This window comes from Pristis pectinata, chromosome 6, assembly GCF_009764475.1.
Source record: "Pristis pectinata isolate sPriPec2 chromosome 6, sPriPec2.1.pri, whole genome shotgun sequence".
Classification (NCBI taxonomy): Eukaryota; Metazoa; Chordata; class Chondrichthyes; order Rhinopristiformes; family Pristidae; genus Pristis; species Pristis pectinata.
The window spans coordinates 105580507-105604970 of record NC_067410.1 but is presented as its reverse complement, the minus strand read 5'-3'; the positions used below and the strand labels follow the sequence as shown (position 1 = coordinate 105604970).

The 24464-nt window shown below is 43.4% G+C and overlaps 1 protein-coding gene across 1 annotated transcript; it reads left to right on the top strand.

Moving 5' to 3' along the window:
- Positions 1-6716: 6716 nt before the first annotated feature.
- On the top strand, positions 6717-15184 carry LOC127571695 (succinate receptor 1-like). The gene is made up of 2 exons (XM_052018302.1): positions 6717-6832; positions 12483-15184. Exons 1-2 carry the CDS (start codon positions 6830-6832, stop codon positions 13458-13460), a joined length of 981 nt encoding a protein of 326 aa, XP_051874262.1. The 5' UTR covers positions 6717-6829; the 3' UTR covers positions 13461-15184.
- The last annotated feature ends 9280 nt before the right edge of the window (positions 15185-24464 follow it).

Below are 24464 nucleotides of genomic sequence, written 5' to 3'. Positions count from 1 at the left end.
ACCTTTGGCCCGTATCCCTCTAAACCTTTCCAATCCATATAATTATCCAAATGTCTTTTAAATGTTGTTCTTGTACCTGCCTCAACTATTTTCTACTTGTCAACAACAACAACTAATTTGTTTATAAAGTACCTTTGATGAAGTGAGATGCAGAATGAAGAGAATATTTGCTGGTAAACCTTTGTTTAAGCTGAACTGCCTTGGAAAGATCTGAATGTAGAAAGATGATAAAATAAGATAAGATCTCTTTATTATTCACATGTACATCGAAACGCACAGTGAAATGCACCTTTTGCGTAGAGTGTTCTGCCCTCAAGTTGTCACTCAGACCAAGTTAATCACTGCTGCTGAGAAGGAGCAGGATGAGAGGCAATTGGCCACTGCATTCATATGCAGCTGTGAATTAGAAGCAGGTCTAGGTAAGTTGACTCCTCATCATCTCCAAAATAAGATTTCTGCTAATGTGTAACCTCAGCACCGCTTTTCTATCCATGGAAACCTTTCACCCCCTTGCTCATTAAAATCTATCTACTTGTCTCTTAGAAATATATGGCGGTACGGTACGGATGGTCCTTTATTTTTTAATAGTGAAGCAATAATGCTAGATTCCCCCACAAGTGGAAACATCCTCTCCACCTCCATCGGAACTTAAGTGTTTCAATCAATTCAATTCTCATCTTCTAATCTTCAGCAGATCCAAGCCTAGTCTGTCCAACCTTTCCTCATTAGACAACCTGCCCGTCCCAGGTATTAGCATTGCTTTCTCCATTCCAAATCCAGGGAGATTGCAAGATTATCTGCAGTTCATCTGGGACTCCTTCGGGGAATGTTTGTGCTGAGATGTACATGGAAAGGCAGATCCAGAGTTGCCTGTGAAAGGGAGGGAACCGAACAGCTGACATGCACCATCCTGTGAGCTGCCGGGGGAAACACAGTACGTTAGGGAAATGTAATGTAAGATTTTTCAGCAGAGGAAAGGTAAGCTAACACCCATGGAATGAGGACATTGAGGAGGAGTATTAACCAGGCAGTAAACCAAAAGTTTGAAAGTTCTTGCGGAAAACAAACTGCTGGAGGGACTCACACAGAGAAACAAGAGACTGCAGATGCTGGAATCTGGAGCATCAAACAATCTGCTGGGGGAACTCAGCGGGTCGAGCAGCATCTGTGGGAGGAAAGAAATTGTTTATGTTTCAGGTCAAAACCCCTGCATCAGGTTTTGACCCGAAACATAAACAATTTCTTTCCTCCCACAGATGCTGCTCGACCCATTGAGTCCCTCCAGCAGATTGTTTGTTGTTGGAGGAATTCAGTGGATCAAGCAGAATTTTGATGGCAAAGGGATGGTCAACATTTTGGGTCGAGACCCATCTTCAGGATGCTGCACCAGTCTTAATGCAGGGTCTCGATCTGAAATGTTGACTACCCCTTTGCCTCCACAGATGCTGCTTGACCCACTGAGTTTCTCAGGCAGTTTGTTTTTTGCTTCAGTCTCCAATGTCTGCAGTCTCTTGTGTCTCCATTTGAAAGTTTATGACTGAGTAGAGTGACCCTACTATTTCTGATCATCACTGCTGTGTGGCTGACATTGATTTGGTACAACAAACCATCCTCCAACCATTGCATTTTCAGGAGAAATCATTTGATATCTATAGATGTAATGGTATTGGTTTATTATTGTCACTTGTACCGAGGTGCAGTGAAAAGCTTGTCTTCCATATCATTCGTACAGATCAATTCATTCCACAGTGCATTGAGGTAGTACAGGGTAAAAACAATAACAGAAGTGTCACAGCTACAGGGAAGTGTATTGCAGGTAGACAATAAGGTCATAACAAGGTAGATTGTGAGGTCAAGAGTCCCTCTCATTGTATAAGGGTGATGCCGTTCAATAGTCTTATCACAGTGGGATAGAAGCTGTTCCTAAAGTTTCAAAATTGACTTTTGTTTGCTGTTCTTTATGGACTTTTTGTTATAGTCCATTGGTTAATTAAATTCTAATTAACTAACTAATTGGTTAGTTAATCAACTGGTCCAGATGGAATACATCTTAGGTGATAAATGAAATGGGGTTGCAGATTGAAGAAGAATTTACCATAATCTTTTAATGTTTCTAGCACAAGGTGCTAGAGAACAGCAAATGTAGCACCTTTGCTTAAAAAGATATGTAAGGACACACCTGGTCTATCTGTTGACTCATGCTGTAGGAACACTTTTAGAAACAATGAAAATTGAAAATGAAAATCAAGTAAATGTAAATCAAAAAAAAACAGCAGATACTGGAAATCTAAAATAAAATAAAACAGAAATTGCTGGAACTACTCAGTTGGTCAAGTTGCATCTGTTGGAAGAGAAACAGACTTAATGTTTCAAGTTGAAGACCCTTCATCAGAACTGAGGAGAGAAAAGATGTTTCTAAAGCTGCAAAGGGAGGGATGTCTCTGAGAGCGTAAAACCAGAGTGACCATAGGGATAAACTGTAAACAATGTTATCTGTTCAATGAGTGAATGGCAGCAGTTAGTGTGTGAAAATAGAAATTTGTAAGCGTCTTTGGCGACGTACCAAATCTCCTCAAACTCCTAACGAAGTAGCACCACTGGTGTGCCTTCTTCGTGATTGCATTGCCTTCTTCATGTTGGGCCCAGGATAGATCCTCTAAGATGTAGATGCCCAGGAACTTGAAGCTGCTCACCCTTTCCAACTGCTGACCAGAACAGGAAGTTCCGAAAAAGTGGAGGAGCAGCTCTGTTAATTAATGATGGCTTTATTGTAAAAGAGAGGGATAACCTGATCACAGGAAACCAGGATGTAGAACTGGTTCAGGTGCAGATAAAGGAAAGAAAAAATTGCTTGCTGCAGTGCTAGACAGGCACACAGGATGCCAGACCTTGAATGAAGAAATAATGTCAACTTGTCAGAAAGGTGCAGCACAAATCAGAGGGGATTTTAATGTATATATATGCTGTAAAAATTGGACAGGCACAGATGACCAGGCTGAGGAATTCAGAGAGTGCTTTTGGGATCGCTTCTTAGAACAGCATATTCTTAACCAACCAGAGGCAAAGATATATTAGACCTGGAAATGTGCAATGAGATAGGATTAATTAATGACCTTGTAGCAAAGGTACCTCCAGGTAGTAGTGATCATAATGTGATTGAATTTTATATTCAGCTTGAGGAAGAGATGAATGGGTCCAGGAGCTCTACTTAAAGATTAAATAAGGGAAGTTATGAGGACATATTAGTTAAAATGAACTGAAAAAGTAGGTTAAGGAATCAGTCACCTGTGAGAGAGTGGCAGACGTTGAAGGGAATCTTTCAGAATACTCAAAATTGATGCACTCCATTGAAAAGATAACATGCCAAGGGAGGGTGCACCACATGTGATTAACTAAGGAAATTAAAAATAGTATCAAACTTACAAATCGCACATTTGCACAAAGTCAGAAGGTTGAACAGAATGTAAGAGGCAGCAATGAATGACTGGAAGATTCAAAAGGAGAGGAAAATCAGAGGACGGGATAAAGCTAGCCAGAAAAGTGAAGTTTCTCTCGACATTCAAAAAAGTAAAGATTTAACACCTTGACAATTGGCCGAGAGAAAGTGAACCCAGGGAATTAATAATGGAAAACATGTAAATGGAAGATGAATTAAACAAGTATTTTGCATCAGACTTCACTGTACGATACAAGTTACATCCCAGAAAAAGCAATAAATTGGGAATTGGAAGGGAGAGCTCAGACAAATTATAATCGCTAAGGAAATGATCCTGGGCAAAACTGCCGGAGGCTAAGTATCCTGGTCCACAGTGTAGGAGATAACATATCGGCATGGGTAGAAGACTAGCAGGCTAAAAGGAAACAGAGAGTAGACATAAATGGCTCCCTTTCAGGTTGACGAGCCATATTGAGTGGTGTGCACAAGGCTCAGCACTGGAATGTCAAGTGCTTACAATTGAAGTAAATGATTTGGATGAAGACACTGAAGTTATTGGAGCTAATATTGCTGATGACACAAAGATAGGTAAGAGCAGTAGGTTGTGAAGAGGACGTAAGGAGGATCTAAAGGGATATAGATAGGTTAAATGAGTGGGCAAAGGCCGGGAAAATGGAGTATTAGATGGGAAAATGTTAAATTGTCCATTTGGACAGGGAAAATAAAACAAGAAGCATGTCATCTAAATGGTGAGAATTTGCAGAGCCCCCAGGTGCAGAGGGATCTGGGTATCATCATGTTGGATTACAAAGGACTAGCATGCAAATACAGCAAGTAATTACAAAAGCTAATAGCATGTTCTCATTTACTGCTGGAAGAATTGAGTTCAGAAGTAGGAAGGTTATGTTTCTGCAGGGCATTGATGAGACCAGGTCAGGAGTTCTGTCAATAGTATTGGTCTCGTTGTTTAAGGAAGGATGTTATTGCAAGGGGAGCAGGTCAGAGAGGGCATACTAGATTGATATGTAGTCTAGCCAGATTGATGAGAATGTTATCAGGACTCGAGGGCCTGAGTTATGGGGAGAGGTTGGGCAAGTGGGACTCACTTGGAGGGACATCTTAGTCAGCATGGACCAGTTGGGCTGAAGGGCCTGTTCCCATGCTGTATGACTCTATGCCTCTACATACTTTGTTACTCCTTCTATTGCACTAGTTATTTATTTTGTAATTTACAGTAATTTTGTCTTTGCACTGTACTGTTGCTGCAAAACAACACATTTTACAACAATAAGTCAGTGATAATAAACTCAATTCTGATGCTATGACTTTATTCCTTGGAACCTAGGAGACTTGGGGTGGGGGGGTCTAGAGGATGACCTGATAGAGTGTATACAATCATGAGGGGCATAGATAGGGTGATTGCACACAGTCTTTTTCCCAGGGAAAGGGAACCTGTAACTGGGCCCATAACCCGGAGGTCGATGGATCGAAACCATCCTCTGCTATCCTTCGGCTGAACATTTAGGACGGCACAGTAGTGTAGCGGTTAGCATAACACTATTACAGCACCAGCAACCTGGGTTCAATTCCCACTGCTGTCTGTAAGGGTTTGCTCCGGGTGCTCTGGTTTCCTCCCACATTCCAAAAGACGTACGGGTTAGGAGCTGTGGGCATGCCATGTTGGCACCGGAAGAGTGGCGACACTTGCGGGCTGCCCCCAGCACATTCTCAGTAACACAAGACGCGGTTCACTATGTGTTTCAATGCACATGTGACTAATAAATAAATATCTCATAAATATCTAGAGGGCATAGGTTTAAGGTAAGGGGGGAAGATTTAAAAGGGACCAGAGGGGGAACTTCTTCACACAGAGAGTGATGCATATATTGAATGAGCTGCCAGAGAAGGTTGTTGAGGCAGATACAATAACGATTTTTAAAAGACATTTGGATAAGTAAGTGGATAGGAAATGTTTGGACGGATATGGACCCAAAGCAAGCAAATGGGACTGGCTCAGGTGGGCACCATGGTCGGTGAGAACAAGTTGGGTTGAAGGGCCAATTTCCATGCTGTATTACTCTATGACTCCATAATGGATTGGACAGGGTTGGTTTGTAACTACTGTTGGCTACAAGAGTGACTTGACTGAAGTATATAGCACCTTGAGGGTCTTGACAGAATCGATGTGGAGAGGATGTTTCTTCTTGTGGGAGAATCTAGAACCAGGGGTCACTGTTTAAAAATAAGAGATTGCCCATATAAGACGGGTTTTTTTTCTTTCAGATGGTCATGAGACTTTGGAACCTTCTTCTTCAAAAGGCAGTGGGGGTTGGAGGGAAAGGGGAGAGTCCTTGAATATCTTTAAGGCAGAGGGAGATAGATTGTTGATAAGCGGAGAGGTGAAAGGTTTGAGGGAAATGCAGAATTCAGCTGACAGATACATCAGTCAACCCTTCTTTGCTCCATCAAACACCTCAGGCTTCTGTCTCACCTCTCCCCCTCTCCTCTTTATACTGGCCATCTCCCCCCTCCACTCTCGGTCCTGATGCAAGGTTTTCGATCCGAAACGTCGATAATTCCTTTCCCCCAACAGATGCTGCTCGATCCGCTGAGATCCTCCAGCAGATGGTTTGTTGTTCCAGATTCCAGCATCGGCAGTCTCTTGTGTCTTTACGATCTTATTAAATGGTGATTTCTACTCTTAATTTCTGTATTTTAAATGGTATTATCTTTTCAAGGACAATTATGAATGAGTGATAAATGCCAATTTTCTCTGAATCCTGAAAAAAATGAACAAAGAAGAAGAATGGGCTGATATCATGAAAGGTGATGTGTAAATGCAAATGTCTTCTTCAACTTGTCCTTCCTAATTGTTGATTTCTTACTATTTTTCTGTCCTATTTTCCTTAAAAATAGCTTTAATTTTACTTCCCATCTTCAGACAATAAGGCAAAATGAAAACACCACAAAGTTTTAAGAATGTAGGAAGTATTTGTCAATAACAGGGCTTCATGCTTGTTAGAAACATGTCATTAGAAGATGGTGGGAAGATGGATTTAATGAATTGGAGGGCCTTCTCCTAATTGAAACTTTTCCTCTGTTTCAACTAAAACATCTCACTTTACTTTTATTTTTCAAACTTCAGAAGCCTTCACTTCTTTCTCTTGACTTCCAGCTTCATTTTGGAGGCGGGGCCACAGTTTGATTGGCTGAACACGATCTCCAAATCAAAACTATTGAAGCAAATAGCTGATGCTGTTTCTGTGTAAACTCTACATCTCTGTGGTTCACTTGGCATTGTAACGTTGATTGTCAAATTGCCTCTTTCAAAGGAAGCCTTATATCGATCTTTTGAACATATAATCCAGAGTTGCATACTTTCAAGTCTTGGTTATGGTAAGCGAATATTTCTGTTTCCTCTTTTTTTTTGGTTACTTGAGCTTGCTAATCTGCCTATTGTAAGAAAGATTTGAAACATATTGTGGAGTTATTGAAACAAAGAAATTGTGCAAACCAGCAGAAATAAATATCTATTAAAAGATACCAGATGATTGGGATTGATTTAAGGTACATCATTCTCAACCAGTTTGGTGAAAATGTTTGAAGCACTGCTGAACAAGCTTTACTGAAATAATTATGCTTCATTTTTCATTGTTTCATCTTAACCACCTTTTTGGTATGTTTTCCCTGAATGTTTCTTGCTCCCAGGTTTGCTTTGAGAGACACTATTTTAAGCATCTGTGTGTTCAGGCACTGTTGTCAAGACCAGATTGCATGATTACATGTGTTGTTAAGGTCCTTTAAATGTTAATGAAGAACTAAACACACTGGAAAGGGACCAGAGCCACACATAGAACAAATAAAGCCTGGGGTATCCACCCAAAAGGACATTGATAAACAAGGCCATGTTAATCAATGTTTCAGGGACAATTTTCCTAATTCCCACTTTTTTTTACATTTCTGCATTCAAACTCTCAAGTACCCAAGATAGGATTCGAACTTGTGATATCCATTCTGCTGGTGCAGACCAACTGTGCCTTTGTCACAGATGCCCTGGTTGGAAACTGCAACTGTTGCCCAAAAAGAAAGCATTATTTCTTTGTAGCTAGCAACTTATTTTATGTGCCTATTGTATCACCTTTTAACAAGTTGGATCAACTTTTAGTTCTTATTAAGTGAGCTTAATGACAAGTCTGGGGAGAAACTTCCTTAAAAACTGAAAATGCTCAGGAAGTTCAAATGTATTTGTTAGTAAAAGAACAGCAGAATTTTTCCAGAAAGTTTACTACAATATCATTCCGTGACGTTGTAGAAATCTGTGCAGACTCCCAGGATTTGCAAATCTCTAACTCAAAAACTGGTTGATAGAGTAAATATAGAGAGAAATGCTTCCTCAAACTGGTTACAACAAAACCAGCTTTAATAGAATGATTTTTGTCATTAATATAATTGTAAAACAATTAGTATAGTCTTTTCATTAGTGGAATGTCAATGCTAAATAAAAATCTTCAAGAAAAATATTTGAAAAAAATGATAATTCACATCACATTTTACTTTTCTAAGAGATACCCATTTCTTTTTGAGTGGGATAAAAGAATGGTTAAAGAATGTGTATTTATCTTGTATATCTAATAACCTCAGAATGTCTCAAAGTATTTTACAGTCAGAGCCATTTGTAAGGATCTCACTGTTGCAATATGGAAGTCTCTGGGTTGTACACAGAAAGCTCCCATAAACAGCAATGTGATAATGATAAGATAATTTATTCCTATGATTTCATTTGAGGGATTGTTATTGTCCAGAGGAAATCTGCAATATCTTCACCACCAAATTGAAATAAATCACACAATGTTATACGGCTTGGAATTCATAACATGTCCATATACACCAGGAAGGGAAAAGTAGCTCACAAAGAAGGTGCTCTTAAGCCAACTTGGGATCTGGAAGATTTGGAAAGGGAGGGCATCGGATAGGGTGAAATGGGACTTAAGTAGGTGGAGGAAGGGGTATATACTTTGTACAAGCGAGCTGTAGCATATGGCTAATTAGTGATCATTCCCAAGAGAAGATGGATTGGGGAGAGATGTAGGATCTGGGAATAGGCAACTTTTAACCAGAGATTGTGAAATACACTGTTGTAATACAGGACATTACAAACTTTTTGAAAAGCAGAAGTTTGCTGTTTCATTTGCTGCCCCAGTGATCACCACAAGCAGCTTTTTGTAAGGTTATCAGATTGCTCCACCCTTTCACCTCACCTTTGCACGTAACAACTGGAAATTCTACTTTATCTCCTCCTTTCCGTTGGGGCCCCAAACTTCCAGTTACCTATCACTTTAACTCCAACTTCACTTACTTATTGTGGCACAGAACAGAGGCCATCCAGCCCACTGGGTCCATGTCAGCTTTCAGCAGAGTAATCCCATCAATCCCATTCTCTTAGCCACTCAATTCCTGCACCCATAACCCTGAAGCATTCTTTCTCATATGTCTATCAACTCCTCTTTGGTTCTTTTGCCACTTCAATACACTAAGGAGTAATTTACAATCATTAATTTATAATTAACTATTAACTTACCAGCACATGGGATGGGGGAGGAAGACAAAGTTCTCATGCAGTCATGGGGAGAACTCCTAATGTCTAAACACCAACCGAGGTCAGAATCGAACTTGGGTCCTTGGAGCTATGAAGCAAGCAGCAGTCACTGCTGTGCCGCCATACTATCTGGTCTACCTTCAGCCTCCTACACTGTTCCAGAGAAACCTAATGTAAGCTCAGGGAAGGCACCTCACCCTCTGACTGGGCACATTGCAGCCTTCCAGACTCAACATAGTAGCTTTGGAAGATTGGTAACTCCAACTTTAACACTTCACATTTCCTTCACTCACAGTTTTTCTCCTGGCAATATCAGATTGTATTTGTCCTCTCCTGTTTATTCCACTTCAAGTCACACCTTATGTTATTCACCACCATCTTTCACCTGCATAGCAGGAGAAAACAGGTGTGTTGGATCAACATTGAAGACTCTGCAAGGTAATGATGCTGATAGAAAGAATATACCCCTTCCTCCATCCACTTAAGTCCCATTTCACCCGATCCAATGTCCCCCCCACCTTCCAAATCTTCCAAATCTTCCAGATCCCAGAAACCTTCTCCAAGTTGCCAAAGAGCACCTTCTTTCTTCCCACTGAGAAGGCAGTAAAGTGTCCATCATTGGGGCAAAGATGTGCCAGGATCAGCCCTGATAACAGCCTCCAATTCTGCATTACTTGGTACCTGCATGATCCATTCGGTGGCTTATTGTATGAGTGATTATTTGGCTGTTCCCTTCGAGTTTAGTGCCATTCATTGTCTGGTTTGGGTTAGCTTCCATGGAATCAACAACAACAACCACTTTCATTTCTATAATGCTGCATGTTAGGTGCCATCATTAAGGCAATTGACCAAGAACCTAGCCAAAGAGAATTTAAGGAATATCATAAAAGAATAAGAGTGATATGGAGAGGGAGAGGTTTATGGAGGGTATTAGAGTCCTGAAGTCACAGAGTAACACAGCATGGAAACAGGCCCTTCAGCCCAACTCGTCCATGCTGACCATCGAGTTAGTACCATTTGCCCACAGTTGGCACATATCCCTCTAAACCCCTCCTATCCATGTATTTATCAAAATATTTTTTAAATGTTGTTATTGTATTTGCCTCAATATCTCCTCTAGCAGTTCATTCCATATATTCACCACCATCTGTGTTAAGAATGCCCCTCAGGTCCCTTCTGAATCTTTCCCCTCTCATCTGAAACCCTCTAGTTTTTAGTTCCTCTTCCTTGGGAAAATGACTGTGTATGTTCACCCTATTGAAGCCCCTCATGACCTTATACACCTCCTTAATGTCACCCCTCGATCCCCTACGTTCCAAGGAACATAATCCAAGCTTGCCCAACCTCTCCCTATAACTCAGGCCCTCAGATCTTGGCAGCATCCTTGTAAATCTTCTCTGCTCTCTTTCCACTTTAATGATGCCTTTCCTATAACAGGGAATTCTCCAGAATTCTGCAAAAAAACAGCTGAAAATGCAGACAATAATGATAGACGAAATGTGAAAGAACAAATTATGTTGGCCCTTTGCCCATGTCCTAACAGTGTATATCAATGGAGAGTGCTGCAGGTCTCTCAGATTCTCAGCCATGATCTCTTCTGAAGTTATAATTCCAAATCAGGTGGTCAAACTAAATAATCTCTTATCCACATTTGTGCATGCATTGTGGATTATCATTCCCTCATGTTAAACATTTGCTCGTGTATTTCAATGATAATTTTAAGCTCCATTTCCAATTAAAGAATGTTATGTTACTGAGCATGAATCAAAAATTAAGATGAAAGACTATGCTGTCTGCTGTTGATGAGGATTTTGATCATCTTTTTAATGCCTTTTGAATAAAACATTAAACCAAGGTCCACATCTGCATGCTAATGGTCCCACAGGATTATTTTGAACAGGAGCAGAGATGTTCACTTTGGAGTCCTGGTAAGTATTAATCACTCAACCAACATTATGAAACAATGGTCATTACATGCTGCTGATGTGCAGAAGAAGGATTAGCTGCCGCATTTTTAACAGCCAGTACAGTGTCCCCTCACTACAGTCCTCAATTCTTAAGCTTGATTATACACTAACATTCAGGACAAAGACTTGAATCCACTGAAACAAGGCCAACTTCTTTATTGGCAGCTCATTAAACTGTGTTCTCCATGCTGTGTTCTCCAGACAGATTGATGAGGGTACTGCAGTAGATGCGGTCTACATGAATTTTAGTAAGGCATTTGACGATGTTCCACATTGTAGGCTTCTTCAGAAGGTCAGAGGGCATGGGATCCAGGGAAGCTTGGCCACGTGGATTCAGAATTGGCTTAGCTATAGAAAGCAGAGGGTTGTGGTGGAGGGAGTGCATTCAGATTGGAGAGCTCTGACTAGTGATGTCCCATAAGGATTGGTTCTGGGACCTCTGCTTTTAATGATTTTTATTAATGACTTGGATGAGGGGGTAGAAGGATGGGTTGGCAAGTTTGCAGATGACACAAAGGTTGGCGGTGTTGTGGATAGTGTAGAGGATTGTCGAAGTTTGCAGAGGGACATTGATAGGATGCGGAGCTGGGCTGAGAAGTGGCAGATGGAGTTCAATCCGGAGAAGTGTGAGGTGGTACACTTTGGAAGGACAAACTCCAAGGCAGAACACAAAGTTAATGGCAGGATTCTTGGTAGTGTGGAGGAGCAGAGGGATCTGGGGGTGCATATCCACAGATCCCTGAAAGTTGCCTCACAGCTGGATAGGGTAGTTAAGAAAGCTTATGGGGTGTTAGCTTTCATAAGTTAAGGTATGGGGTGTTAGCTTTCATAAGTTAAGGGCTCGAGTTTAAGAGCCATGAGGTAATGATGCAGCTCTATAAAACTCTGGTTAGACCACACTTGGAATACAGTCTAATTCTGGTCGCCTCATTATAGGAAGGACGTGAAAGCATTGGAAAGGGTGCAGAGGAGATTTACCAGGATGCTGCCTGGTTTAGAGAGTATGCATTATGAGGAGAGACTGAGGGAGCTAGGGCTTTACTCTTTGGACAGGAGGTTGAGAAGAGACATGATAGAGGTATACAGAATATTAAGAGGAATAGATAGAGTGGACAGCCAGCGTCTCTTTCCCAGGTCACCAATGCTCAATACAAGAGGGCATGGCTTTAAGGTAATGGGTGGAAAGTTCAAGGGAGATATCAGAGGGAGGTTTTTCACCCAGAGAGTGGGTGGGGCATGGAATGTGCTGCCTAGGGTGGTGGTGGAGGCAGGTACATTGGTCAAATTCAGGAGATTACTAGATAAACATGTGGAGGAATTTAAAATAAAGGGATATGTGGGAGGAAGGGGTTAGATAGTCTTAGGCGAGGTTTAAAGGTCAGCACAACATTGTGGGCCAAAGGGCCTGTATTGTGCTGCACTGTTCTATGTTCTATTTATGTGCCTCCTTCAGTTAACTCTGTTTCTTCTTTGTAATTTCCAGGAAGATAATAGGCACTGCAGAGACATCAATGAAGGTATAGAAAACTACTATCTCACGTCAATGTACAGCATTGAGTTCATTGTGGGGCTCATTGGGAATGTCACGGTGATAAGTGGTTATGTCTTCTGCCTGAAGAACTGGAAATGCAGTAACATCTACCTCTTCTTCCTCTCCATCACCGATCTATTATTTATCTGCACACTTCCCATGTTTGTTGTCCAGTATGCAAACAACAGTGAATGGTTCTACGGCGACCTTTGCTGTAAGTTTAATCGATACTTCCTCAACTCCAACCTCTACCTGAGTGTTCTCTACCTCACCTGCATCAGTATTGACCGCTACTTGCTGGTGAGAAACCCAACAACACTTCACTGGTTCCAAAAAAAGCGGACGGCAATTGCGATCTGTTTCACCTTGTGGATTTTTGTCAGCTTGGAGTTGATACCAATGTTCACTTTCATTGGTCCAAAGAACATCACGGATAACGAAGATCATACTGTGGTTTGCATTGACTATGCCAGTTCAGGGAATGCCTGGAACAGTATAATTTATAGCATGTTCCTCACCATTGTTGATTTCATCCTCCCACTGTGTGTTATGGGATTCTGTTGCATTCAAACAGCAATGAGCTTAAGGAAGATAAGTGCTCAGCGCCGCCGGAACATTAAACTTGAAAAGCCCCATCGCCTTGTAATATTGGCATTAGTCATTTTCACAGTACTCTTTACCCCTTATCATATCATGCGAAATGTCCGTATTGCCTCCAGAATGAATAGCGACCTATCATTTTGTATGCGCAAAGGCATAAAGGCTGCCTATGCTCTCACAAGGCCCATTGCTTACCTCAGCTCGGCAATAAACCCCATCTTCTATTTTCTACTTGGAGATCGGTTCAGAGAGATACTCCTCAGGAAACTGCCATTTGTGGGCTCAAAACTGATATCTTTACAGTCTCCAGCAACCAGCAATATTCAGTAAAGGGTCTTTCATTCAGACACATCAAGAAAACTCATCAGCCAATTTATTCTCAGTTTTTCAACTTGGACTGCTGTTGGAGATGTATTAAATGTCACTGATCCACACCATTTGCTTGATTTGTTAACATGTACAGTGCACTATGACTGAGATCCTTGTTCAGTTATGTAGTGCTCCCATGGCAAACTCCCATCCAAGTACTGACCAGGCCTGAAAATCACAAAAGAAGCTGCAGATGTTGGAAATCCAAAGTAAAGGAAGAAAATGCTGGAAATACTCAGCAGGTCAGGCAGCATCTGTGGGAAGAAAAAATATAATTAATGTTTCAGTTCAAAGACCCTTCATCAAAACTGCCTTTAAGGTGTTGAGAGGGTAGGGAAGGGATAGATAGGATGAAGGAAAAAGGCTTAACTAGATGTCCACAAGGAACACACTGATGAGACTTTGCTCCCGACAAATCTTTAACAGTGTCAAGCTATCTCAGAATTCCTGCTTTAAATGAAGGATACTGTTCTGAAGATTGATATTACGTCCCAGCAATCTTGCAGCTATACCCCCACAATGCCTCCAGGGGTGATTTGTGGTTCGCTAAGCACACGGGAATAGTTATCACAATCACTCAGTTACTTAATAATAATCCTTAGAAAAGGGGAAATGTGTAAAGGCCATTCATGGGTTATGAATACCCAACTTACGAACACCCCTACAAACGAACAATAATGTTATTGTTCCATAATATTATTAAATTCAAAAGTCCGATATACGCACATATGTTTGTTCCTACAAACGGCAGAACTAATTTAGCCTCTCCACAGACCATCAGTCTTTCTTATCAGTCTGATGTGTTTTGATGCCATCCATTTCAATACAGCGGAGGTATGGTTACCCTATTGAGCGATTTTTGTGTATGTTCTAACTTATGGACAAAATCAACTAAAGGATGTCTGTAAAAGCATAACCTGTTTACTACCAGAGGATGGTCTGTGGATTGATTTAAAATCATTGATCTGCCCTTGTGGAATATGATTATTTATTGTGATATGTATTCCACATGAGACAGACATATTACAGTGATACTAAATTCATTACAAAGTTGTACCACGGTGCAGTATATCATATGCTATCTCTTTCATTCCAAGTTTAGCAATGTGATAAACTGTTCCAATAAAAGATCATCAAGATGAAATCCCTTCTTTCTCCCTGAGGCTGCCTGACCTGCTGAGAAATTATTATTTTTTGTCTGTTTCTATTCACATTTCCTCCACGTAGTATTCAGTTTTTACATTATTTAGGAGGAAAATTCTACTTCTTGATATGTCACACTGGTCACACAAGCCTGAATTTACATAGCACCTGTAACGAGATAACCTGCCTGAAGGTGCTTCATCAGAGCTTATCAGTCAAAAACGTGGTTTGAGTCACGTATGTAATCATCTCTGCTCATTGCATTTTTTCTGGAGAAATACTTGCTTGTATTGGGAGAAGCTGCTGTCATTTTATTCCTCCACTCTTCATACAGACTGTGTTTTCTAAATAAATCGATTTTATTTATAACATACAGTTCATATCCCCTTTCACCTCCAACCCAATGGATAAATCAGTTTTGTAGATAATATTTTGCTTACATTACAATGTCAGTCATTTGACTGACGCTATGTTGAATATGTACAAGTTTACATTTTGTACAAATGTATCACGAAAAGGACTTTTGCACATACAGTTAAATAAAAAATCTCCATTTCCCTGTTGGTTGAGTGTCTATTTTTAATGAAAGCAATACATTGGAAATGGAAAGTATCTGGTTGTTTTGAAAGAGCGAAAGGATAGTTGTAAGTTTACAGACTTCAATGTAGACTCTTCTTTGATGAAAGCCTATTTTAGTGGTAACATTGGAGACTGGGACATGCATATTCTCCTTATTATACATGTTAGAAGAGGAGGAAGTCATGGAGACACAGTGGGGATTTCAGAGCTTAGGACATTGTCGGTGGGTCAACCAAAGGTGAGTCAATATCAAAGTTGAGTTTATTGTCATATGCACAAGTACATGTGTGCACAGGTGCAATGAAAAACTTACTTGCAGCAGCATTACTGGCACATAGTGTCAGATGCACAACATTTACAAAAAAACATAAACATAAATTATGCAAAAAAGAACAAAATTACAAAAAAAAGTCCATTATAGTACAAAGTGGTCCTATTGTTGTTGTACTAAGGTAGTGTTTGGGGTTGTGCAGGTTGGTTCAAGAACCGAATAGTTGAAGGGAAATAGCTGTTCTTGAACCTGGTGATGTGGGACTTCAGGCTTCTGTACCTCGATGGTATCTGCAAGACGATGGCATGGCCTGGATGGTGGGGATCTTTGATCATGATGTTGTCTTCTTGAAGCTGCACCTCCTGTAGATACTACCGATGGTGGGGAGGGATGTGCCTGTGATGTATTGGGGTGATTAAACTGAGTAATGATCAGAAGGGCAGGATGAAGGAACAACTCGGTTGGGGCGGGGGGGGGTGGAATTACAGAGAAGGGGAGAAATGTCCAGGAATAACCAATAAAAGTGTGGTGGTGTATTGTGGAGGGTCGTGGCTGTCATGTGACAGCACTACCCCTACCTGGTCGGAAGACACACCACTGCCAATCAAGGTTTGGCCCTGCCCCCCCCCCATCAGTCCATTGGCCTTTTTAAATTATCTGGGCTGGACCCCCCTCCCCCCAGCCCTCCAGCACTATAAAGAGTGCGACATGTGCTCAACTCTCTCTCTTTGTCTGCTGCAAGGGATGACCCTGCTGTGCTGCAGGCTGAGCACTGTGAAACGGCGCTGGAGAAATCGTTGGTGAGGTGTGCACTGTTAAAAGGGTTGGGAGCATTTTAGTTAGTGTCCCTAATAGCATAGAGCCATGCCTGCACTGAGTCAAGGGGTGGTGGGTATCATATTGTCTTTCCTTGATTGTATGTACCTAGTCTGTTTTGTGTGTGTGTTTGTGTCTTACCCCCATTGTGATTTTTCCCATGCTCGCTATAAACTTTGTTTGCATGTGTGTGTGTTATCCCCATTACCCTTTTCCCACGTTTGTCTCTTGTAAATAAATCATTTATTTCCAAGACTGTGTTCAGAGTCCTTGCCTTCTGAGACCCCGAATCTGGTTCACAACATTTGGCGCTGCGAGCAGGGTCTCAAAGGTCTTGGCTGAACACAGACGCAGAGACGAGTGTTCTGGAACAGAGGTAAGAAAGCCAGTGCAGGCACCGAGGATAGGATTCCCAGGTGGACCAACGAGAGAGAGGGATTTGGGAGCTTGGCCAGCATGCTGGCAGACCACGGTAAACCAGTGAACTGGGCCAAGCAGTTAGACTCCCGCGGTGAGAAACTGGGGTACCACATGGTCGCCCTCCTCCAGAGGTCGGGGTTCCCCAAGTCTAAGAGGAGTCAAAGGGGTGCCTTCTGGCTGTTTGCGTCCTTCCTGAGATGCCAGGTCAGGACTACTGGCCAGATACAGGATATGTTGCCAAAAAGACAAAGAGATAGAGGTGCTCCGGCAGCGCTGCTGTGTGCTGCAGGAGGCAGTCCAGGCTGCCCAGACCCGAGCCAATGACCTCGAGGCCAGAGGTACCAAGGTCGCCTGCAGGCTGATCCAAATGCAGCAGGCAGGGGGATGGGGGATGGGGATATATGGATGAATAATGACGAGAAGGGGTTGCCCGAGGAGCCTGGGTCCCATCACACCTGCCCTCCCCCCACCCACCCGAACCCCTGCATGCTCGACCCGTCACCACGTGGTCCCAGGTCTGCCACAGAAGGGAGGGGAGTCAGGATGAGGCCCCTGCGGGGGAAAGTGTCCGTGGTCCCTCTGAGACTACGGAGACCCGGGATTTCTCAGCCAAGGAGCTAACCCAGCTGGCGGATCGGTACTGCTAGCAGCCGGGCGAGCACCTGGCCGCATGGCTGCTCCAACTGTGGGATGAGGGGGCCCCCAACGTGAGCTTCTCTCACCAGGAAGCGAGCACCCTGGGGAGCCTGTCCGACCAGCAGAGTGTCAACAATGCCCTACAGGCACCACAGGAAGGGATCAGGGACGGCACTACCCTGTGGGATCAGGTAGTGACCGGCATGAGGGTCCGGTACCCTACCCTTATCGAGTGGGATTTATACGGGCGACCGCAATGGAGCACGGTCAGTGAAGGCACCAGGGTCAATAGGGAGTGGGCGCTGGTGACTGGCATTTATGAGGGTGCCCGCAATCGCAACTTTTTAGAAAGTACTAGGGTGATCAGCGTGCTAGCGGGATACCTGGTCGCCACTGCGAGCCCTGATTTGAGGCCAGTGATCCTGCCTCTCATGGGACTGGCTAATGGGAAGACCATGCGGGACGCCATCACCCTCCTGAAAGGGCCAGAGTACTTGTTGTGGGGGGCCCCCACCCAGGTCCATAGGGTGAAGACGAATGCTAGAGATACAACCCCTCGTTTTAGGTGCAGACGGCTATTCTTAGACCTTCTGCGCGCAGGGGTGGACCACGCCAGCATAGATGGGATCCCGACCTCTGTCATTTATACATTGTGGAAAGAGCTTTGCGGGGGGAAATCTGGCCAGGAGAAAACCCACAACCACCCTGGGATCAAGGCCGACACAGGGGGCACCCCCAACCTCCGGACCATGCGGGCTGCCCCCGCCGACACTGCCTCTGCCCCTCCCCACTCGAAACAGTCTCTCCTGCCCTCAAGGCAGAGCTCTGGGACCAGCTGAGACAGGAAATGTGGCATCTCTGCCAGCAGGAACCTTCACCCACGGGGTGGCAGACCTCCACCCTCCTCCCACAGGATGAAGGCCAGGGCCTGTTCAGGATACAACATTCCAGTTGTATCCACCTCTACAGCTTCCTCTGGCAGCTCATTCTATCTCCCCACCACCCTCTGTGTGAAAGAGTGTCTCTTCAGGTCCCCTTTAAGTCGTTCTGTCTCATCGTAAATCGATGTCCTCTCGTTTTAGATTCCCCTACCCTGGGAAAAAGAATGTGACCATCCACCTTATTTACACCTCTCATGATTTTATATACCTCTATGTGATCACCCCTCAGCCTCCTACGCTTCAGGGAAAAAAGTCCCAGCCTGTCCAGTGCCTTCTTATAACTCAAGCCCTCCAGTGCTGGAAACCTCCTCGTGAATCTTTTCTGCACCGTATCCAGCTTAATTACGTCCTTCCTATAACTGGGCAACCAGAAGTCTGCACAATAATTGAAGTGTGATCTCATCAACGACTTGCATGATAGAGAGCTTAGTGGAATGGTGTCATGACAACAACCTTTCCCTCAATGTCAATAAAACTAAAGAGCTGGTCATTGGCTTCAGGAAAGGGGGTGGTATACATGCACCTGTCTACATCAATGGTGCTGAGGTCGAGAGGGTTGACAGCTTCAAGTTCCTGGGAGTGAACATCACCAACAACCTGTCCTGGACAAACCACGTGGATGCCATGGCCAAGAAAGCTCACCAGCTCCTCTACTTCCTCAGGAGGCTAAAGAAATTTGGTCTGTCCCCTTTGACTCTCACCAATTTTTACAGATGCACCATAGAAAGCATCCTATCAGAATGTATCATGGCTTGGTATGGCAACTGCTCTGCCCAAGACCGCAAGAAGCTGCAGGGAGTTGTGGACGCAGCCCAGCATATTACAGACACCAGTCTCCCCTCCTTGGACTCTGTCTTTACCTCTCGTTATCTTGGTGAAGCATCCAACATAATCAAAGACCCCACCCACCCAGGACATTCTCTCTTCTCTCCTCTTCCATCGGGTAGAAGATACAGGAACCTGAGGGCACGTACCACCAGACTTAAGGACAGCTTCTACCCCACAGTGATAAGACTATTGAACTGTTCCCTTATACAATGAGATGGACTATGACCTCATGATCTACCTTGTTGTGACCTTGCACCTTATTGCACTGCAGTTTCTCTGTAGCTGTGACATTTTACTCTGTACTGTTATTGTTTTTACCTGTACTACCTCAATGCACTCTGTACTAACTCAATGTAACCGCACTGTGTAATGAATTGACCTGTAAGATTGGTTTGTAAGACAAGTTTTTCACTGTACCTCGGTACAAGTGACAATAATAAACCAATACCAATACCAATAATATGACATCCCAACTCCTGTACTCTTGTGCCCTGACCAATGAAGGCAAACATACCAAATACTTTCTTTACCACCCTGTCTACATGTGTCACCACTTTGAGGGAACTGTGTACCTGGACTCCCTAGCTCTCTCAGTTCTACAACACCTTCCAGGGCCCTACCATTTACTGTGTAATTCCTGCCCTGGTTTAACTTACTAAAATGTGGCACCTCACACTTGTCTGAGGTAAATTCCATCGGCCATTCTTTGGCTCACTTCTCCAGTTTATCCAGGTTGTATTGTAAGCATCAAGATCTTCTTGTAATCGTTGAGGTCCTGTTGTCATATGATAGGTGCAGGGGTCCTGGTTGGTGTGAGTGGCATCCAAGGAGGTAGACGGATTGATCAAGTTGGGTGTTCAGTGAGGGTATGGGTGAGGGGATGAGAAGCAAAAAGTCAGGCAAGGGTCATGATTTGGAGGGGCTATGGATATTGACACTGGGAAGAGTGCAAGAGGAGAAAGGACCGATAGGAAGTGTGGAGTGTCCAAAGGAGAGCTGGTAGGTAAATAACTTAAAGGGAACTCATGTGAACCCATTTAGGAAGGAACCTTTTAAATTGTGTTGCTTCAGAAAAAACAATGTTATGAAATCCAAACTGCATTTTGTGCCAATTTCAGTACAACATAAACTTAATTCTAACAGCGATGCACACAGAAGTTGTATGCCTGTGTCCAACAGACGGAATCAATCAGGAGGATAGGTTGAGTGAGCTAGGGCTTTTCTCTTTGGAGAGAAGGAGGATGAGAGGTGACTTGATAGAGGTGTACAAGATGATAAGAGGCATAGATCGAGCGGACAGTCAGACTTTTTCCCAGGGCAACAATAGCTAACATGAGGGGACATAACTTTAAGGTGATTGGAGGAAGGTAGAAGGGGGATGTCAGGGGTAAGTTTTTTACACTTTGAGTGGCGGGTGCGTGGAGCACACTGCCGGCAGAGGTTGTGGGGGGAGATATATTAGGAACATTTATGAGACTCTTAGGTAAACACGTGAATGATAGAGAAATGGGGATCTATGTGGGAGGGTTAGATAAATCTTAGAGCAGGATAAAATGTTGGCACAACATTGTGGGCTGAAGGACCTGTACTGTGTTGTGATGTTCAATGTTCTAATCAATCGCACAATTGCATCTTGTGAGGAAGCGTTTGTTGGAATTTCTGGGGTGATGCCTCTCTACCAGGAATACATTGTTATTGTTCGCTGGTTCTTGAAGCATTGATTTTTCTTCAAGTGGATTGAAAAATGCAGCACCACATGAACAAATTTCTACATAACTGGGAATAAACTTTATTCAGGGATCAAAAGCAAAATGCTGGAAACCTAAAGAACAAACAGAAAATGCTGGGCAGGTCAAGCTGGAACTGTGGGAAGAGAAACAGAGTTAATGAAGGGTCTTCGACCTGAAACATTCTCTCTGCTTCTCTTCCCACAGATCCAGCCTGACCTGAATATTTCTAGCATTTTCTGTTTTCATTCAGCGGTCAGGCCTGGAATTTCTGGCTTTACAAATGAATGTAAAAATACACAAGCACACGAATTAGGGGCAGGGGAAGGTCATGCGACCACTGTAGCCTGTTGCACTATGCATTAAGAACTTAGCTGATTGAATGTGACCTTAAATCCACATTCACTTCTCCATGCTAACCTTTCATTCCCTTGCTAATCAAAAATCCATCCACCTCTGCTGAAAGATATTCAGAGAATCTTCTTCCACAGAGAGTCAAAGAGTGATACAGCATGGAAATGGGCCCCTTGACCCAAATGGTCCATGCCGACCAAGATTCCTATCTAAGCTTGTCCCATTTGGCCCATATCCCTCTAAGCCTCTCCTATTCATGTGCCTGTCCAACTACCTTTCAAATGTTGTTAATGTACCTGCCTCAACCACTTCCTCTGGCAGCTCATTCCATATACTGACCACCCTCTGGGTGAAAAAGTTGACTCTCAGGTCCCTATTAAATCTCTCTCCTCTTACCTTAAATGATGCCCCCTAGTTTTTGATTCCCCAACCCTGGGAAAACGATTGTGCCCATAGACAGGATGAAAGCGCACAGTCTTTTTCCCAGGGAGGGGGTGATAAAAACAAAAGGGCATAGGTTTAAGATCAGAAGTGAGAGATTTAAAAGGGACATCAGGAGCAGCTTCTTCGTGCAAAGGGTGGTGCATATTTGGAATGAGCTGCCAAGCTGAAGTGGGCACATTAGCAACATTTAAGAGCCATCTGGATAGTAGGTGGATAGGAGACGTTTAGAGGGCTTTGGGCAAAACATGGGCAGATGGTCATGCTGACTGGGCAACATAGTTGGCATGGATGAGTTGGGCCAAAGTGCCTGTTTTCCATTATGGAAAAGGATAGGGCTGGTCCTCGGGTTAAGATTCTAAACAGGAGGAAGGTCAATTTTGATGGCATCAGGAGAGATCTGGCAGGTGTGGATTGGGATAGGTTGTTTTCCGGCAAAGAGATGCTTGGTAAGTGGGAGGCCTTCAAGAGCGAAATATTGAGAGTACAGAATCTGTATGTTCGTGTTAGGATAAAAGGCAAGGCGAACAGGTTTAGGGAACCTTGGTTATCAAAGTATATTGAGGCCCTGGTAAAGAAGAAGGAGGTGCATATCAGGTATAGGCAGTTAGGTTCAAATGAGGCGCTTGAGTATAAGAAATGCAAGATAACACTTAAGGGAGAAGTCAGGAGGGCGAAAAGAGGACACGAGGTTGCTCTGGCAGACAAAGTGGAAGAGAATCCATAGGGTTTTCATAGTTATATTAAGAGCAAAAGGATAGCAAGAGACAAAATTGGTTCTCTTGAAGATCAGTGTGGTCATCTGTGCGTGGAGCCGAAAAAGATGGGGGTGATTTTAAATGGATTTTTGCATCTGTGTTTACTCATAAGACAGACACAGAGGATATAGAACTGAGGAAAAAGAGTAGTGAGGTCATGGACTGTATCTGGACTATGGAAGAGGGGGTGCTTGCTGTCTTGAGGCAAATTAGTGTGGATAAATCCCCAGGGACTGAAGAGGTGTCCCCTTGGACCTTGTGGGAGGCTAGTCCAGAAATTGCAGGGGCCCCAGCAGAGATATTCAAAACGTCCTTAGCCACGGGTGAGGTGCCGGAGGACTGGAGGATAGCTAATGTTGCTCTGTTGTTTAAGAAAGTCTTTAAGAATAAGCAGGGAAATTATAGGCTGGTGAGCCTGACGTTAGTCGTGGGTAAATTATTGGAAGGTATTCTGAGGGACAGGATATATAAGTATTTGGATAGACAGGGCCTGATTAGGGATAGTCAACATGGCTTTGTACATGGCAGCTCATGTCTAACCAATCTAATAGAGTTTTTCGAAGAGGTTACCAGGAAGATTGGACTTTAGCACGGCCTTTGACAAAGTCCCGCATGGGAGGCTGCTCCAGAAGGTTAAGTCGCTTGGCATTCAGGGTGGAGTAGTCAATTGGATTCAACATTGGCTTAGCGGGAGAAGCCAGAGAGTGGTAGTAGATGGCTGTCTCTCTGACTGGAGGCCTGTGACCAGTGGTGTGCCGCAGGGATCGGTGCTGGGTCTGTTGTTGTTTATCATCTATATTAACGATTTAGATGATAATGTGATAAACTGGATCAGCAAATTTATGGATGACACCAAGATTGGGGGGTAGTGGACAGTGAGGAAGGCTATCAAAGCTTGCAAAGTGATCTGGACCAGCTGGGAAAATGGGCTGAAAAATGGCAGATGGACTTTAATGCAGACAAGTGTGAGGTGATGCACTTTGGGAGGACAAACCAGGGTAAGACGTACACAGTGAATGTTAGGGCACTGAGGTATGCGGTAGAACAAAGGGACCTGGGAATGCAGATTGTTGAGTACAGGAGTTGAAGTTGTATAAGACGTTGGTGAGGCCAAATTTAGAGTATTGTGTGCAGTTCTGGTCGCCTACCTATAGGAAAGACATCAATAAGCTTGAAACAGTGCAGAGACAATTTACATGGATGTTGCCAGGACTTGAGGATCTGAGTTGCAGGGGTAGGTTAAATAGCTTAGGACTTTAATTCCCTGGAGCATAGGAGAATGAGGGGAGATCTTATAGAGGTATACAAAATTATGAGGGGTATAGATAGGGTGAACGCATGTGGGCTTTTTCCCCTCAAGTTGGGTGAGACTGGAACTAGAGGTCATAGGTTTAGGGTGAAAGGTGAAATATTTCAGGGGAATCTGAGGGGGAACTTCTTCACTCAGAGGGTGGTGCGAGTGTGGAACGAGCTGCCAGCGGAAGTGGTGGATGAGGGTTCAACAGTGACATTTAAGAGAAGTTTGGACAAGTAAACGAATGAGAGGAGGTATGAGAGCAATGGTCCGGGTGCAGGTAGATGGGACTAGGCAGAAAACCAGGCCGGAATGGACTAGATAGACCGAAGGACCTGCTTCTGTGCTGTTGTGCTCTATGACTCTATGACTCTGAGAGCGTGGTAGTGCAAGAGGTGGTCTGTAGTGTTCCATTTCTGATGTAAGATTAGGGTTATGCAGGTCAGATCAAGAACCTGGTGGATGGAGGAAAGTAGCTATGCCTGAACCTGGTACATCTACAGATTTCCCGATGACACCACTGTTGTTGGGCGGCGTCATCGCAAAAGCTGTAGATGTCGATCATGGGTAGTTATGAGTCAGTGTAGAACAGTGAGACAGAACATCTGGTCGACTGGTGCCGCAATAACAACCTCAAGCTCAACGTCAGCAAAACCAAGGAGCTAATCATTGAAGTCCAAAACAGGAAGTCAGTGGGTCACAAGTGGAGAGATAAAGCAGCTTCAAATTCCTGGGCTTTGACATCTCAGATGACCCG